Source organism: Lagopus leucura, unplaced genomic scaffold, assembly GCF_019238085.1.
Source record: "Lagopus leucura isolate 7727_CA_CO unplaced genomic scaffold, USGS_WTPT01 Super-Scaffold_100045, whole genome shotgun sequence".
In the NCBI taxonomy this organism is placed as follows: domain Eukaryota; kingdom Metazoa; phylum Chordata; class Aves; order Galliformes; family Phasianidae; genus Lagopus; species Lagopus leucura.
Window position 1 is genome coordinate 838,862 of NW_024962292.1, and position 18,289 is coordinate 857,150.

The 18,289-nt window shown below is 50.2% G+C and overlaps 2 protein-coding genes across 4 annotated transcripts in view; both read left to right on the forward strand.

Annotated features, from left to right (window-relative positions):
• LOC122187348 (peroxidasin homolog) overlaps nt 1-9,882 on the forward strand; it is a 42,728-nt gene extending 32,846 nt beyond the window's left edge. Inside the window, exons 16-23 of one of the 3 annotated variants that reach the window (XM_042884780.1) lie at nt 472-629; nt 2,317-3,820; nt 4,342-4,476; nt 4,951-5,159; nt 5,810-5,924; nt 6,287-6,380; nt 6,808-6,927; nt 8,196-9,882. In XM_042884780.1, the coding sequence (XP_042740714.1) occupies nt 472-629; nt 2,317-3,820; nt 4,342-4,476; nt 4,951-5,159; nt 5,810-5,924; nt 6,287-6,380; nt 6,808-6,903 (2,311 nt within the window). In that variant the 3' untranslated portion in view covers nt 6,904-6,927; nt 8,196-9,882. Of the gene's footprint in view, nt 1-471; nt 630-2,316; nt 4,109-4,341; nt 4,477-4,950; nt 5,160-5,809; nt 5,925-6,286; nt 6,381-6,807; nt 6,928-8,195 lie in introns of those variants that run through there. The other 2 variants (XM_042884781.1, XR_006181284.1) reach the window with 2 other exon arrangements.
• A 1,429-nt stretch (nt 9,883-11,311) lies between these two features.
• On the forward strand, nt 11,312-17,680 carry LOC122187341 (tyrosine-protein kinase Srms-like). The gene is made up of 8 exons (XM_042884770.1): nt 11,312-11,705; nt 13,520-13,641; nt 14,389-14,555; nt 15,474-15,612; nt 16,018-16,176; nt 16,660-16,841; nt 16,984-17,140; nt 17,455-17,680. Exons 1-8 carry the CDS (start codon nt 11,350-11,352, stop codon nt 17,646-17,648), a joined length of 1,476 nt encoding a protein of 491 aa, XP_042740704.1. The 5' UTR covers nt 11,312-11,349; the 3' UTR covers nt 17,649-17,680.
• Nucleotides 17,681-18,289: the final 609 nt, after the last annotated feature.

Genomic DNA, 18,289 nt, shown 5'->3' on the forward strand with positions numbered 1-18,289 from the left:
CTGAAAGATCATCCAGTCAGCATAGTCATTTTGTGAGTGCAATTGACTTTGTGCAAGAGAATTGAAATGCTGATACAATTCTTAGCATTTCCTCAATGAGAAATGTCATCTAAGAGAATGAAAACTCCTTCCATTTCCGTTCCAAAATATGGCTTTTATTGTAACAATAAACAGTTTGTACTAAGCCCCAAACCTCTGGGTTTTGGTGACTGAAAGATAAATGGCTACAGAAAAACAAAACAAAACACCAAAACATGCAGATACCAAGAAAACTAAATATGTTTACTTTCCTGGGGAAAAATATCCTGTCTTTAATCACCTGTAAAATGTGGGTTAGCTACCTTTATGTGTTCTGGTTTTGAGGTCAAGCACCAAGGCGGGCTGAGAACCTGATTCCTGCAGGGTCCCATTGCTCTGAGTGCTGTGTGTTTATTTTGATGTTCTTCTATCTCTTCTAATTCCTTGGGACAGACGCCCCAAGACACCCAACGACCTGCTGGCCCTCTTCCGCTACCCACGGGATCCTTACACCATTGAAACAGCCAGGGCAGGTGAGATCTTCGAAAGGACTTTGCAGCTGATTCAGGAGCACGTGCAGCAAGGTTTGATTGTGGATATGAATGTCACAGGTAAGGGAGATTTATTTCCCTTCATAACCGCATGGGTAGAATGAAATTAAAATAACAGTGTGTAGAAAATGTAAAAAGTCTTGTGCAATATTGTGCCAAAATGTCTCCATCGGTTATAGGTATGGTAAGAAATGTGTTGTCTGAGTTGCAGTTCTATCTAAGATCTCATGGGTGTCATAACAGCCAGAGGGTTGTGTGGCTGCTGAACCAGCTCAGCGCTTAGGAGAGTAGTTCAGTTTTGCTAAACGTTTCCTGATTGTCTATGCAGACATTAATGATCCCTATGAACATTCACCCATCTAACTCCCACAGCTTCGGAGAGGGGCAGAGCATCAGAGTGCCTCTGTGGGTCTGAGTTTTGGTCATAGAATCACGAAGGTTGGAAAAGACCTCCAAGATCTTCAAGTCCAACCCCAGCACACCCCACTGTGCCCACTGCCCTCATCCCTCAGTGCCACATCTCCACAGCTCTGGAACACCTCCAGGGATGGTGACCTCCCCCCACCTCCCTGGGCATCTGTGCCACTGCATCACTGCTGTTTCAGATATGGAATTTTTCCTAATATCCAAACCGATTTCCTGCCTTCCAAGTGGCAACAAGCAAAATACTGAAAACTCTGGTGTGTTTGGATTCTGAACAGAGAAAGGGGATCTTACTCCTGATTTTTGCCATATGTGGTCTTTTAGGACTTTGACCTCCTAGCTACATACTCCCACATGTCCCAGCCACTCAGATTCCTCTTTTTAGGACAAGATATCAAGCACCACAGAAGTGGAACACCACGGTGCTGTGCTGGCCAGAGATCACAGAATTGTAGAACACCCTGAGAAGGCACCCTAAGGATCATCGAGTCCAACCCCTGGCTCTGCACAAGACCACCCAAAAATCAGACCGTGTTCCTGAGAGCAGTGTCCAAATGCTTGTTGAACTCAGGCAGCTCAGGGCTGTGACCACTGCCCTGGAGAGCCTGTTTCATGCCCACCACCCTCTGGTGCAAAACCATTCTCTGATATCCAGCCCAAACCTCTCCACAGATCCCTGCAGAGATCTAAGTGCCCCGCAGTAGCCTTCCTGTGTTTGGACATTTCCTTTCATTGCACACTGCTATCTATATGCATTAGTCATTGTGTAGCTGGCATGTACATTTGGGCCTGTAAATACTCTATGCCTGCCTGGATCCACTCCAGGCTGCAGGGAATCTCCCTGCAAGCTGCAGGTCAGGTCTGGGCTCATTGCCCTGCCAGTCTCTCCCTGTTCCTGCATACACCGCAGCATTATTCAGCACATCGCCGAGTCACCAGCAGCTTCCCTGCTGCTCGTCACGTAGTTTGGGTGATCAGTGGTGCTCAGGGTTGCAGCATTTAATCCAGAGAGATGTGAAATAATCCCAGTGCTGACTGCAGAACGGGAACCAAGCCACCTTGCTGTTTGGTCTGCCAATCTCAGCAGTTCTGATTTCCATCTTTGCACGGTTCTCATGAAATGCTTTTCCCTTTCTTTTCTTTTCTATGGGTCTGATATTATCTTATGCTTCCATATGTTCTGTAAATCACATGTAGCTCGAAGATATGGTCCTCCCATGCCCGTTCTGGGAATCCCAGAAGCAGGCTTCCAACAGCACCCTGACATGGGAACCAGATGGCACAGTGACTGGCTCTGACACTGCGCTGTTGGTTCCATTTGCAGGTTATCGTTACAACGATTTGGTGTCTCCTCACTACCTGAACATGATTGCCAACCTGTCTGGCTGTTCTGCTCACCGCCGCACGCCCAACTGCTCCGATATCTGCTTCCACAAGAAATACAGGACCCACGATGGTTCCTGCAACAACCTGCAGCACCCAATGTGGGGCGCTTCTCTCACCGCCTTCCAGAGGCTCCTCAAACCTGCTTATCAGAACGGATTTAACCTCCCCCGGGGGTTTTCCTTGGCAGAAGATGCCAGGGACCTGCCCCTTCCCTTACCCAGGCTTGTCTCCACCGCCATGGTCGGGACTGAGACCATTACCCCAGACGAGCAGTTCACACACATGCTCATGCAATGGGGCCAGTTTCTGGACCACGACATGGACCAGACAGTGGCAGCCATCAGCATGTCCCGCTTCTCAGATGGAGCACCCTGCAGCCAGGTATGCAGCAATGACCCACCCTGCTTCTCCGTCCTGATCCCCGCCAACGACCCACGTGTCAGGAATGGGCGCTGCATGTTCTTTGTGCGCTCCAGCCCCGTGTGTGGCAGTGGGATGACCTCCCTGCTGATGAACTCTGTCTACGCCAGGGAGCAGATCAATCACTTGACCTCTTACATCGATGCCTCCAATGTGTATGGCAGCACCGAGCAGGAATCACGTGAGCTGCGGGATCTGAGCAACCAGAATGGGTTGCTGAAGCGAGGGAGGATGGTGCCCAGCTCAGGGAAGCACCTCCTGCCATTCGCTGTGGGGCCTCCCACTGAATGTATGAGGGATGAGAATGAGAGTCCTGTGCCATGCTTCCTGGCTGGAGACCACCGTGCCAACGAGCAGCTAGGGCTCACGGCCATGCACACACTGTGGTTCAGGGAGCACAACCGCATTGCTGCTGAGCTGTCTGTCCTCAATCCCCACTGGGACGGAGACCTCCTGTACCACGAGGCGCGGAAGATCGTGGGTGCCCAGATGCAGCACATCACCTACGCCCACTGGCTCCCCAAGGTCCTTGGGGAAGCAGGGATGAAGATGCTGGGTGAGTACAAAGGCTATGACCCCAACGTCAACGCGGGGATTCTCAACGCTTTCGCCACTGCCGCCTTCCGCTTTGGGCACACTTTGATCAACCCCATCTTGTACCGGCTGAATGAAACCTTCCAGCCCATCCGCCAAGGCCACGTCCCCCTGCACAAGGCCTTCTTCTCCCCTTTCAGGATCACGCAGGAGGGTGGGATTGATCCACTCCTCCGTGGGCTCTTTGGGGTTCCTGGGAAAATGCGGGTCCCCTCAGAACTCCTCAACATGGAGCTGACAGAGAAGCTCTTCTCCATGGCACACTCTGTCTCCTTGGACTTGGCTGCTATCAATATCCAGAGAGGACGAGACCATGGCATCCCACCTTACAACGACTTCAGGGTCTTCTGCAACCTCTCGTCTGCACAGGAGTTTGAGGACCTCAGAAATGAGATAAAGAACTTGGAGATCAGGGAAAAACTCAGGAGGTACTGTAGCCTGGACTCAGAGGGATCAAAATCACTGGAGATCAGCTAGTGAAAAGCTTTTGCTCCTCCTAGAGCATCAATCAAATAACCTTCCTATCAGATGACCAGATATTGCTGTCCACAGATATTGGGATAAGTTAGTAGCTGTGGTTTGAGAATAGAGTAAGAGAAATAAGGTCTCTCCAAGTGATCAGGCTGTTTGTGAGCAAAATGTCATCAGGCACTGCTGTGGTGTAGCCTGGGAGCAGACTGAGCCTTGGAGCTGTTTTCCAGAGACTAAACTGCAGTGTACGTACTGGCTGCTATGAGCTTACTCTTTCCAAGACAGACCTTTATCCCAGTGTCTTTTAGATAACACCAAATTAGAAATATGTTCTAGATTACTTCCTGTCGTACACATGCCTACAATAGGATCAATTTTTTTGTCTTTACATTTTGATAGTTTTAAATGTTTGTGGGGTTTTTTTGTTTGTTTGTTTGTTGTTTTGTTTTTTATATATATATATATATTTATCATTCAGCTTATATGGAACTACCAAAAATATTGACCTGTTTCCAGCCCTGATGGTGGAGGATCTTGTCCCTGGAACCAGAGTTGGACCAACGCTGATGTGCCTGTTAACAACACAGTTCAGAAAGCTGAGGGATGGAGATAGGTATTATCATCAAAGTCAACTCAACATTCTGTTTGGGGAGATTTGCTCCCTGTGAGGAGCGAGGAAGGAACAGAACTTGTCATTTTTGATTGTTCTTTGTCTTACGATAGCAAGAAGGGTCTCCTCTGTTCAGGACTTTGTCACAGGTACTTTCAGTGTGTGCATTCATGCACACACCAATTCCCTTTCCACTAAGAAAGTTCTTGAGTTCTCAGAACTCAAGAGAATATCAGCTTCCTTGTGATTCCCAATTTGCTCCTTGTGCCTTGGGATTCCCCTGCACAGGGCTGTAGGTACGGGTGGTCGCACTCTGCAGCTCACAGTGATTCCTGGGTTCACAGAACTGAACTTTGTGTTCACAGCTTCCTGATAGCAGAATAAAAGCTCCTTTGGGGTTCTGGGTGCTGCCATGCAGATGCAGAGGATCTCATCTGCCATCTTCCTCTCTCATGCTGTGATTACAACACCCTGCAGGTTTTGGTATGAGAACCCAGGAGTCTTCACGCCGGCTCAGCTGACTCAGCTCAGACAGTCGTCCCTTGCTCGTGTCATCTGTGACAACAGCGACCACATCCAGCAGCTCCAGAGGGACATCTTCCGTGTGGCATCGTACCCACAGGGCATGGTGGGCTGCGAGGAGATCCCTGCTGTGGACCTTCGCTTTTGGCAGGACTGCTGCGAAGGTAGGGAGCAGGCTGTGCCAGTGCTGTGAGGTGCCATTGTCACATGCTGTCTCTTTTTATGTGAAGGGTCAGGAGCTGGTTTCATGAAATTAAATGCATCGAATGTGGCCAAAGGTCCATCAAGGCCGTTCAGGGCTTCTCTCTCTGGCAGCTGGTGCATAGGGAGTGAGACTGAGCAGGATGTGGGCATGGTGACCCCATAACCAAACTTACGTGTTCGAGAGTCTGCAAGGCTCCTGCATTAAACTGAAGATCCTACCATAGTCACTTTGTGTGATATTCTGGCTGCAAACACCCAATAAGACATAAGAATCTATGCACAATTAATCTCCTTCATTCTGCTGTATGAGATGCGTAAAGGCTGAGTGGTGAAGGAGGGCAGCACTGCCCTCCTCATGCTTCATTTTAAGCCAAATGGCTCTATTTTATACACAAGTGCTAACACAGGCTTTCCTTTCCTTGGTCAAGTATTGGCACAGACTGCCCAGGGAGGTGGTGGGTCACTATCCACGGAGATGTTCAAGAACTGTGGAAATGTGGCACTGAGAGACATGGCTAATGGGCATGGTGAAGGGTTGGGGTTGGACCTGGGGATCTTAGAGGTCTTCTCCAACTTTAATGACTCGACGCTTGTTTGTTTCCTTCCCTAGATTGCCAAACACGTGGGCAATTCAGGGCCCTTTCTCAGCGGTTCCGAAGCAAGAGGTCTCCTGGATTCAGCTACCCTGAAGAAAACCCTGCCAAGCACAAGCCTGCCTCCCCCAGGTGGATATTAACACTTTCAACCTCTGTTCAGAAGTGTAAGAAAAGTTTTTAATTACTCAGGCCGTTCATGCCTTTAACACTGGCATTTTGCACAGCAGTGTTTCACTAAGTAAATGCTGAGTTTGGTCAAAGTTATCCAACACTTTAGCAGAGAACAGGATTCTGCTTTTTAAATATTTGGGCAGATCAGGGTACCACTGAGTGGCTGTTTAACTGACATCTCTTGGAAGACAAAACAGTAGTTGGGCCCTTCAGCACCCATCTTGTTATATGGAGGCTGATGTTGGAGAAGGCAGAATCATTCTCTAATCCAGGAAGTCAACGTTTCTGTAATTCCTTTCCCTTTTCATCCCTCACCCCAGAAATGAGGCGACTTCTCCAAGCTCTTCTTCCAGAGAGAATCTTGAGTCCCTTGTGGCTGAACTGGAGAAGGCAGTCACTTCCCTACGGAAACAGGTAAAACTGTGTGCCCCAACATTCATCGTCCGTGGAGTCAGCCTGAGAGCAGGACTTAGCTGTTTGCTATGAGTAGTTTCTGTGCCCTCCAGATCCAGGAGCAACCGCTGGATGCAAGTAGCCTAGGATCACAGGAAACTAGCAGCACATAAAGAGTTGGGAGAAGATGAGTTCTTTGTGCTCAGACCTCGACAACTGCAGGGGAAGCACAAGTTTGAGACTGAAAGTGACTCGAGCTAGCACTTTTTTTCTTGTATTTGGGACAAGTTAAAGAGCACTGGCCCTAGAAGACGTGATTTAGTGGTAGGACTTGGTAGGTCAGGTTGATGATTGGACTTGATCTTGCAAGTCTTTTCCAACTCGAATGATTTTATGATTCTAGCCAATAGTGAAGGCTCTACTAAGATCTGCTTTTCATCCCCACCAGGTGCATGTACTAGAGAGCCAGCTGAGGTGGCACCACAGGAACACCAGCACGTATGAACAGGGGAAGAAGACTGGGGACAAACGGAGAAAAAGTTGACCGTATTGCCTCCTCATATATGAGGTGTGTGTATGAGTGTGTTTGTTCTGGGCTAGGGTCCTGCAGGTGGCTCAGTGCTTGTGGAGGGACAGCTGTGCAGCCTTCATATGCAGAAAAGATTTGCAGTAAGGAATGGAGCAATCCAGTGATGAGTGGGACGAGGTAATAGGCTTAAATGCAGCAGGTTAGACACCATTTCTAACAGTAATGATTAGTGACTCACCGGAATGAGTTGTCTGGGGATCTTGTGGCATATCCATATCTGGAGGTCTTTTAAGAACTGGTTTGGCAAAGATGGGGAAATACATAAGTATAGGACTTATGTGGACTGGGTGAGGTGTCTGAGGTTTATTCTCCAGGGATGTGGGTAGCTTTCTTCTAGCAACACTTAATGCCACAACACCAAACCCAACAGCCTCCAGAGGACCTCTGTGGGGAGAGAGAGTAAGAAGTGCAGTGATGGAGCAGATGGACTGGTTCCTCCTCAAGGTAACGAGGACATCTTGGCACATGGAGCAATCCATTATTTGCTTACATATTGACAGAGATTTCCCCCTTGACAACTGAGTCACTTTGCACCTCTGTGCTGAAAGCATCAATCCTATGTTTGCTCGACTCCAGCCAAGGGAGCGAGGCTGTTGTGTTTCTTAAGTCAGTATAAGCACTGCCAGCAGTGGCAGAAATCTGCAAGACCTCTGATTCCCTGTGTTCAGGGTCACAATGAGCACAGGCTGAGTTCCCTTCCATGGATATCCCTGCAGCCTTGAACAACTCGCTGGAACCTGCCAGTCTGGAGGAGGTGGTTGATAGTTTTTACGTGTTGCAAATTACTACTTCATGGACAAGAGGAGTTATGCAGAAGCACTGCCCTGCCAGGCAGTCTGTGCTAGAAGAAGCATCCACTGGAAGTTAGATTAATGGGGAGGGCACACCAAGGCTGATCTGTGCTGATAATCTCTGTGGAAAAAGGAGAAGCTTGTAGACCGCCCATGCCATTTTCCAGCCTGATTTGATATGTGGGTTTCTACACATTTTCCACTTGAATACCGATCCCATTCAGAAATTTGACAGCCATAGGCTGCACTGTTACCCACACGAATTGGCTTTTCTTTGACATCATTTGCAGATCCTTGAAGAGCGCTGTAGGGGTTTTACAGGGTCCCCCAGATCTATTTGTCATTGTAAAGGATTACTGCTGTTCTTGTGCTGCAATCACACGTGCCTCAGGCACAATACAAATGGTGATCTCTGCCTCTCACAAAGTTTTTTTCTCTTTTTTTGTGCTGTTCCAGGTGTCTGGTGATCTGTGCTCTTGCTCACCGTCAGCCAGTCCAACCCATTCTTCAGAGGCTCCAAGCAACCCATGAGCCCCCATGACACCCTGCCACCTCCTGTGTCACCTCTTGTCCCAGAACATCTGTCCTTCTGCCTGTATTGAGCCCTGCACTGCAGCCCCTCAGCCCCTGCACTGTTCCAGCCCTTGTCAGCCTCTAGGGATGGGCTCTGCCACCACACTGTCCTGCTAGATGGTGCCAAGATGCCACTTCCTTCCACCAGTCCTCAAGAAATGGAGGATAACTGAAGCTGCCTTAGATTCACCATTGTGCCCTTCTCCTCTTTCCATCCATCTTTGACATCATCTTCCTACCCCTGGTCTGAAATGTTAACTGAAAGAATTCATTACGAGACAAAACCTCTCTCAGATGCACTATCTTCAAGCCAGGAAACATCTGGAAAAATCTGTATGTGGTTTGAAAAAAGGAAAATTGAACAAGCATGAGATACTCTAATGCTAACAGAAAGACCAAAAGGAACCTGAGGGCCCTGGAAAGCATTGTGTGGGCTGGGCTGGGTCCATGCCTGCAGCAGTGAGCTGGATCCAGAGCCTGGGGAGGTCTTGCAGTTGCTTTGGTGCTTCAGAACAAGCTGTGGCAGCCCACCATGCTGAGGCCTGCTGCTGTGCTTTGCCACCTGATTGGTAATGGGTGGCACATCCTCAGTGCTGTGACCCTATGAGTGACCTCCCATTGCTTGCCTGGTGCTCAGAAACATTTTCTTCAATACTAACTGCATTCTCCAGGGTTCTGCCCTTCTGAGGTTTAATTGGATTCATGTTTCTCTTCCCTTTTTTTTTTTTTTAAACTCCCAATGGCTCTTCACTGGAAGATGTGTTTTGAGTGTAAATGTAACAGGACCTGCAACAGAACCTCTGATAATTAGATGTAATGGGCGCTGTCATTAGTGAGGGGGAGCTGCTGGTTTCTGTCAATTAGTACTGGAGAACACGATGTGCAGTATTTGACACACTGATGAATGCGAAGTGCTGCTTGTGTTTATTGCTCCTAGGTGCTCTGCAACGAAACCACGACTGTGCAGCCAGCTCTCCTGAGCTGGTCTTCTGGTTTCCTTGCTCTTTGGAGGTGCTTTTTAGTGGTGCTAGAACTGAGGTCCCTGTGCATCCACCACAGCCGCCTATCTGTGGGCAGATTGGTTCTTAATCCATCTGTGTAAGCCAAGCACAGGGGCTGAGAGAAGATACTTGATCTGTTTGATAGCTGTGCCTTATCTTTTTCACTTTTCCTGTGTCCTCCCACCTGCCTTCCCCAGTGCAAGGACCCACATCTTTTATGAACGTGCTTTCCCTCATCTTCTCCTTTTTTTAGGTGTGTGATAGTACCAAGGGGATTCAAAGCAACAGAGATGCTCCTGGAACTTAATAGGAAAATAAAACAAAATAGGAAAAAAAGGTTGTGATTTCTCAGCAATTTCTTGGTGTGGGACTCTGAGCCATGTGTGCATGTCCTGTGCAGACAGAGGCTGCACTGATGAGTGTGTGTTATGCATGTCTGGTAAGCTCAGAGGCAGCATTTAGTCCTCAGGGATGTTTGTCACGTTGAAGTACTCTTTCATTTAGGTGCAAATCAAGGTCCAAAGCCTTGCGTGTTCTCTATCAGCTGCACTTGTCTCTTGCTTGTACCACCAGAGAATCCAATCTGGCAGAGGTCAATAAAGGTAAATCAGTCTCCAGTCTCCTTCTGCAAACCACAAGTTTACCAAGTCCCCATTCAAAGCAGCAAGACATAAATGGTTGGTGCTTGATCTAATCAGATAATCTCTCTAAATGCATAAGTGAGCAGGGCTTCTCCTTCCCCACAGAGCATGTGCAGCCTTGGTGCAGCCTTGTCACTGGGACAGCTGCCCCTTTGCTCCCCACGTGTTGCAAACCCTGAGCTCCATCTTCCATTCCTCTCCCCGGGCTGAGGTGGGAAAAACATGCAAAAATTAAACATCAGTTCATGTCCCCATCAGCAAGGCTGTGCGCTGTGAGTGGGGGAAGATCTGGCAGAATTGCCCATATATCCAGGTGTTATTTTGCAAAGAATGTTTTGCTGAAGACTTGCTTTTCTCTCCATCCCCTCTGTGCAGCAAGGTGAGACCATTACAGTGAATTAATCTGTTTTCTTTATTTATTTTAGAGAACCTCTTTGAAAAACCCATCTCCACACCCAGAATGAACTCCCCCCAGCCATGACAGCAGGGGAGGATCGAAATAACAAGCTCAGGGCTGGGAGCTGAGTTCCTGGGGGAGCTGCTATTGCCGAGCACTGCCAGGCACAGAACTCCCACTAATTAGATGGAACAGTTAAGTGACAAAACCCACGCAGGGGTTGCTGAGGGGGCCGGTGGTGGGATTTGTAGCAGAGTGGATTTTCAGACAGCTGAAGGAACGCAACCCACATGCACTGTGTGAATCTCCATCCTTTGCTGGGGATGAGGGCTCAATGCAAGGGGCATGGAGGCACCTGGGGCTGATCCAGGGGGGCCCATCCTGAGGCATCAAGAAGTGAATTCCTTAGAGATGCCCTGAGAAAGAGAAATGAATGGGAAGAGGCAAATGCAGGGTGATATCTATCCAGCAACTGCCCGAACTTCAGACCTCCTCCAGGTTACTTTAATCTATTTTTCTTTGGAAAAAAAAAAGGAAAAATAAAGCCCTCCCACACACGGGGGACCGCGACCATTAACGAGAGCCCACTGCTCATCACAAGAGCTGCTTAAAGAGCAGCGAGCCGTGTTTACCAGCACTCTGGAAACGAGCGTGAGAGCGCACGTTAAAATCCTAATTAAAGGCGAAGCCTTTCTCCTCTTGCGAGCGCTGCCCGGCTTGGCGGCTCCAGCTGTGCCAGATGTGCCCGCAGGTCTCCCACACAGAGACGCGTCCCGCCCGCGCACTCACCCCACCAGCCCAACGGGTTTCACTTTCAGAAATAGGAAGTTGGTGGCAGTGAGCGCCCAGACGCGTGCGGGTCGGGACGGAGGTGGAGAGCTGCCGGGCGCTGCGGCGCGGGGCCGACGGCATGAGCTCCCCGTCCGCCCCTCGTTGTGCCTTTGGGAAGCGCCGGGGAATAGGAGCGTGGTGACATCCAGGCGCTGCATCCTCCAGGGATGGAGCAGTTTGTCCGCAAGCGTTTGACCTTCTTGACATCCTTCTGGAACAAGCTGTGGCCACGCTCAGGGCCGGATAGCTGCTCGCTGGGGTACTTTGGTTCCGATTCTGTTTCGCTGCACTCGGAGCCCAGCTGCGTTTCCTTCATCCCAAAGTCCTCTCTCTTTATTGCTTTATACGCTTTCACAGCCCGCAGTGCAGATGAACTGAGTGTAAATGCAGGGGACAAACTGCGTGTCCTCAGAGAAGAAGGGGACTATGTCTTAGCCAGGAAGCTGCTGGGGGAACCGGCCACAGGATACGTCCCTGCTGCGTATGTGGCCAACCTCAGCCAGGGCACCTCTGCTCACCGACCGTAAGTATCCAACTTGTCTGTGTGTAGGGTGGGGGGTGGCCCTGCAGCAGCACAACCCTGCCCAGGAATGGCAATGGGAACCTTCATAGGGCTGTGCTGAGGCTTTGCCTGCCCCTGGGTGTCCCTGTGAGGGAGCTGATAGCAGTGGGGTGGAGGGTTCAGGATGGTGGGCAAAACCTGAGGACATGCTGGGAACAATTATGCTGGTCCCCCTCCTGTGTGCATCATTCCAGCACAGGAGTAAGTGTGCTCAGCTGAGACATGGTTCAGTGATGTACCAAAACAGGTCCCTGCTTGCTCTGGTTCCTTTTCCCTTTAAGGGGAGACAGTATGGAGGGATGGAGCTGAGGAAATCACCAGGTCCAGCTTGTGTCAGCTTCAAAGAGCCTGTGAGAACAGAGAGAAGTGTTTGAGTTGAGAGCTGTCAGGATTCATTAGGACCAAGCCATGCCTACACTGTTCTGGTGCATCCAGGATGGGGTTCCCCTCCCTGCTGTTGCCTCTCCCATCTGTGTGGAACTGGGTTACCATCCTCATCCAGGAAAAGCCTGGACTCATCCTTACATAAGGCAGCCCAGTCATGACATGCTGGGTAAAGTGTGCCCTGAGACATCAGTGCTCCCCGGCACTGAGTCAATGAGCCCTGAGGCCCCGAGTCAGTGAGCAGGATGTGGGTGGGTGTGGGATCCCTGTGCTCCCTCAGGGCTCCTGCAGCCCCTCCATGCTGAGATAAAGGGGCACAAATTGCAACCAGAGCCCCTCCCTCGCTCCTCACCCTGGCTACACTTTGGGGCAAATTGGCTCGATTTGGGACTGCACCTGCAACATGCCTGGTGGGTTTGGCTCCCTGCTGTGTTCCTATTGCATCCGCTGAAGTGGAGTGGGTGTTTGTGTCTGTGTATCTATATGTGTTCTGAGAGCAGAGGTGAGGGTGATGCCAAGGGGCAGCCGAAGCGAGCTGGGAGCACACAGACTGTGCGGAGCCACAGGTCTCAGCTGGGTGCTAATTTGCCTTGCTGCAGTAAGCCCATCATGGTTAATTTCCCACACAGCAGATGCTGGCAATCCCGGCTAATGATGAAACCTCCGGCTTTGCACATCCCAGCTGGAAGGAAGCAGCCTCTTCCTCGGGCTCCTGTGCGTCACACAGGTGTCGGGCCCCAACCACTGACCTGCCTTTTCTTGCTGGAGATTTCATGCATGAAAGAAGGGTTTGGTTGGGTACTCCCTCGTGGCTCAGCATTGCTGATAGCAGTGCATCTGGTGCAGCAAAGGGCAGCTGCAGTGCACAGAGCTGTGGGAGGAAAACTCCCAAACTGGGGATCCATTTGGGGTCCCGTACCCTCCTTCCCAGCTGGGGCAATGTGCATCCTTTCCCTGGAAATGGAAATGGGCGCTCCTGAGCCACCTTTGGAGCTGTATCCATCAGAAGGGAAAAGAGAAAGAACTTCCCAATTTTGAGCATGGTGCGAAGATAAAACAGCCTATAGCCTTGCCCTAGTGCATGCAGAGGATGAACTGGAAATATGAATTATTTGGGTCTTGGGGCACGTGGCTACGAGTAGATTGTTTGGAGAGGGATAAAAGGCACCTTCTGCTGAGCATTCCAACGAAACACAAAGAAAGCATTTGAAGTTGGAAAGCTGTGATAAAATGCATCGAGTGCCTGTGAGAGCAGTGAAACAAAGCAGCCCTGGTGCAGTCACTATGATGTTCATTCTTGCCCTGTGCACAGCCTGTACAGCACCACTGCACTCTGCCCCATCCCTACTGGGAATCTGCCCCAGCTCTGACTGCCCTCTACTCTCCCCCAGGTGGTATTTCAGCAAGATCAGTCGCAGTGAGGCCGAGCAGCTGCTCCTCTCGCCTCCCAACCAGCATGGCTCCTTCCTTGTCCGGGACAGTGAGAGCAGCAGGGGCGAGTACTCTCTCTCAGGTAATTTTGGGGTAATTATCCTGAGAAAATGAGCACAGAGAAAGGAGCCAGGCTGGTCCCCAGGAGCAGCTCAATCAACACTGGGAGAAAAAGAGAAACATGCTTGGAGTGCTCTACGGCACCTTGTTAAAAGGAGCTAACTGCTTCCTAAAAGCGAACAGCTGTATGTATGGATCACTGCATTACTGTGGCAAAGGAGAGTGCATAGTTTCCATTGAAGTATGAAAGCCATGAGCACGTTACAGCAGTTTAATGACGGTTTTGCAGCACTAACTCCTGGGATTTCGTTCTGGTGGCTTCTGGAGTCTGACTTTGGCTGCAAGGTGTCAGGGCCTGGTGTGCTCCTGTGCACAGCAAGTTGAGCGTGGGGAGTTTCAGGCCAGGCAGCGTCATTGCAATGTGGTCTGATCCAAGTCAAACATCTCCAGCTCCTGGCAAGCCATAGCTCTGTGCTGCAGCATGCTTTCTGCAGGTACAGCTGCTCCTGATTCACCAACCCCACGCAGCGATGAACTCAGACGCTCTCTGAGCAGCTCGTTTGCATGGGAATGGTTTCCTCTCATAAAGCATTTCCTCTCTGCTCCAGCACCGCCTGTAGCTGGCAGTCTGCTGAGCCAGGCAATGCCAGAAGGAGAGGTGAACCCTGGGACTCCTTTAGAAGGAATTAAATATCCCAGGAGAGGCGATGGAGGGGGTACTGGGGACATGGAAAGGAGCTGAGATTTTCCCCCTGGGCTTCCCCTGCAGTGCGCAACCACACCAAAGTCAGCCATTTCCGCATCTGCAAGAGCCCTGCAGGCAGCCTGTACATCCAGAGGGGTCATCCCTTCCCTGACATGGAGGAGCTGCTTGCCTTCTACACCGAGAACTGGAAGGTCATCCAGAGCCCCTTGCTGCAGCCCTGCAGCCCCACGGTGCGTACAAGGCTGCCCCCCAGCTGCTTTCCCCTTTGGGCTTGGTTGGGTGGGTCAGAGACTAAAAGACGTGGAAGAAAGGAAAGAAGCTAAATAGGGAAGATCAGAAATAACACGTATCCATTTGGGATTCAAGCTTTGTTAAACTAAAAGCTATAACATACTGTTAGCATAACTTCCAGGTCACATTCATTGGCTGTATTAAGGCTGGGCTTGGTGTTTCTGTGCATGGAGAGCTGCCTTGCCCAGCTTGTGGCCTGGCCAAAAGGCACAGCCTTTTCTGAAATGTTTGCTCCATGACAAAGACTCAAAACCACGTTGTTACAAATTCCTTCAATACTGAGTCTGGAAATAGCTGCTCTTCCAGATTTTTCCTAGAGGATAATAAGACCACTTGGCTTTTCTATGGTTCTCATGCCAATTAGTGTGGCACTCATAAATCCAGCTATGGCACAAATCCCAAATTACTAGCTCACTCCCTGATTAGAATTGCATTTGCTAGTTATGGCTTAGAAATAACAATTAAATATGGGAATAACTGGAGAGTGAAATGGGCTAAGAGATAAATGCTTAATGATTTGAAGCCTAAACCAGCCACAATATGTAATGGTATTAATTTATTCATTTTTTATTCATTGGTGGAAATGGAGAAAAAGCCATCTTTGGGGGCTGATGAGGAGTTACTTATGCATTGTCATAGAACCACAGAACGGTTGGGTTGGAAGGGACCTTACAGCTGCCCAACCTCTATGCCAAGGGCTGGTTGACCCCCACCAGCTCAGGTTGCCCGTCCATGGCCTCAGGCACCTCCAGGGATGCATGACACCGATGCGTGGCCGATGCCCCCTGCCCTGCTTGGGACCAGCAGCTGACACAGGCTGTCCCAGTGGGTCCGAGCATGCCATGTCCCTTCTGCAGACCCCCCCGGAGAGGGATGGCTGGGAGCGCCCGCGCTGGGAGTTCACCCTGCGGAGGAAGCTGGGCGAGGGCTACTTTGGAGAAGTGTGGGAAGGACTGTGGAGGAACACAGTGCCTGTGGCCATCAAGATCATCAAAGGTGCGTGGAAGGGCAGATGATAATGGTGATCTACCGAGTGTCTTGTTTGCTGCCACGGCATTCATGCCCTTTTGTTTCCTGGTCCTCTTGGTCACTGTGTCTGTCTCGTCAAGCAAACTGTGGTTGGACCTGGCATGTAGCCATGTATGGACCTGTACAAGCTTGTGCTGTGTCTCTACATAATGGTTCAGCAGGTTTGTGATAAATCTCGATGGAACAATGACAATGAAAATGGGATCCAAAGCCCAGTGGCAAACATCTCATGGGTGTTTGGACCTGAGATGCAGGGTGTGCAAATACCAGGCTTGAGAGACGCAGGGAGGATAAAGGTCCTTATGTCAGATGGGAGGTGCAAAGCTCTGAAGGTCTGAGTGAGAAAGGGCTCACAGCAGCTTTCTCCGTCAGCTGACATGAAGGCAGAAGACTTCACCAAGGAGATTCAAAACCTGAAGCGCTTGAGGCATGAGAAGCTGATCCAACTGCACGCTGTCTGCTCACTGGATGAGCCTGTGTACATCATCACCGAGCTCATGCGGAAAGGCAACCTGCACAGCTACCTCAACAGTAAGTCAGTTTATTTTTCTTGGCTTTTATTTCCTCTCCCAACCTGGTAATCAGACTTTGAGGGAAACAAGACCAACAGCTCCCACCAAGACCTGTTTTTCTGCCGGGTGTATCCCTCCTCCTCCAGACCTCTGGGCTGGAGCTCTGTCAGCAGTTGGTGCCGGAGGGGAAGGAGCTTGCAGGTAGGATGGGTTGGGAGCAGGCTTGCAGGGCAGCAGGTCACCTTCAGTTTTGACCAAGCTACAGACTTATGCATGCTCTTGCAGCACAAGTTGCTCCTCATGCTCAACACAGTCCCATTCCTGATGAGCACATGGCCATAATGAATGTACCACACAGCACAGCCCTGACCTCAGATTTGACTTTTTCATGTTCCCCACATCTTCTCCCACACTGCTGGCACAGAGTCTCCTTTCAAACCTGAACACCCTAAAATAAATGTTACTAGTTTGCCTCAAATGCCTGGATCATTTGGGTTGACAGGTCCTGAAGGGAAGTCCCTGGGCACCTCCCACCTGCTCAACATTGCCTGCCAGGTGGCAGATGGGATGAGATACCTGGAAGAGAAGCACATCGTCCACCGGGACTTGGCGGCCAGAAACATCCTGGTGGGAGAGGAGCTCACCTGCAAAATTGCTGACTTTGGACTGGCCCGGCTCCTCAAGGTCAGTCAGTGGGTCACTGAGCTGCCCCACACTGCAGCCATCATCTGTTGACCCCTTCCCACGGCCTCCAAGGCAAAGCCCTAAAAGCAGCAGCTGCACTCATCTTGCAAGCCCTCAAACACTGTCTCCCTTTGTTTTTCAGGATGACATTTATTCCACCAGCAGCAGCACCAAAATCCCAGTGAAATGGACAGCCCCTGAGGCAGCCAACTACCGCACCTACTCCCTCAAATCCGATGTCTGGTCCTATGGCATTCTGCTCTATGAAGTCTTCACATACGGGCAGATCCCATATGAAGGTAAGGTTGATGGTCCCTTCCAGTATCTTGCTCATGCTCTTCAAAAGTCAGAGTGTCAGGAGTTGTCATATTATCCCTTCTGCAATGGAAGTGGAAGCACCTCCTGGCACATGATATGGTTATTGTTCAGGAGAATTTTGGTGTTTGTGGAGGGATCTGGAAGGTGGTATGGACTGAATGATCTCTCTCAAACCAAACCTGTGGCAGAAGCCATTTCCAAGCAACACTCGTTGATCTCTTGGCCCATTACAGGTCTACCTTCAGTAAGTCCTTTGGGAACATTAAGGTGAAGGAAATCTTCTCTTCCATTGCAGGAATGACAAACCAAGAAACCATACGACAAATCACCAGGGGCTACCGCCTTCCCCGGCCCAGCTCCTGCCCTCCTGAGATTTACAGCATCATGTTGGAGTGCTGGAGTGGCAACACGGAGGAGCGGCCCACCTTCCTGGCACTGCGGGAGAAGTTGGGCTTCATCTACAGGCGGCTGCTCAACACCCTGTCCTGAGGGACCTTCCCATCCTTCCAGCAAAACTCCCTTTGGGCCAGCTCTTGCCAAACGTCTCCTTCCTTATGGTTGCCCTCCCATAGGACTTGAAGGAAAGCACGTGTCCCATCCCCCTCCCCTTCTCCCCCCTAGAAAAACCCAACAAACAGCCCCTGGACCCTCTTGGTGAGGATGCAGGGAGGTGGCCAAGGGAAAAGGAAATGAAAGTGTGAATTCATTACTGGAGCTTGGCTGTGCAGCAGTCTTGGAAAGCCCCATGGTAGTGAAGACATCACCCAGTTCACAGCTCCATTCAGCCAGTAGGTGGGAGGTTCCTGCCATCCCCACACCAACATGAAGGTTTGCAGTTTGTTTTTAGTTGTGGCTCTGCTTGGTTTTCTTGTACTGTGTGTCTGGTGTCCTTGTCAATAAATGCATGTGCCTCCATCCCTGCTGCCTTCTGCACGCTGCTGTGCCAAAAGGCAGTGGGTTGCAACCAGTCCCACTCTTGCAAACCCAGATGGAACCATTTTGTGTGCAGACAGAAATGTAAGTGTCTCTGGTCTTTGTTTCTCCAGGTGGAAATAGGCAGCTCCTGTCCTGGCTGCTCCTCTCCAACTCCTTGCTTTGGTCACCTTCATGCCTTCTCACAGAGCCGTAGA

What these genes read in the sequence shown, in the direction of transcription:
- LOC122187341 (XM_042884770.1), top strand. Translation starts at nt 11,350, where the DNA reads ATGGAGCAGTTTGTCCGCAAGCGTTTGACCTTCTTGACATCCTTCTGG. An exon ending in GGCACCTCTGCTCACCGACC is followed by an intron (nt 11,706 to 13,519) that starts GTAAGTATCCAA and finishes ACTCTCCCCCAG; the next exon opens with GTGGTATTTCAGCAAGATCA. An exon ending in GACTGGCCCGGCTCCTCAAG is followed by an intron (nt 16,842 to 16,983) that starts GTCAGTCAGTGG and finishes TTTGTTTTTCAG; the next exon opens with GATGACATTTATTCCACCAG.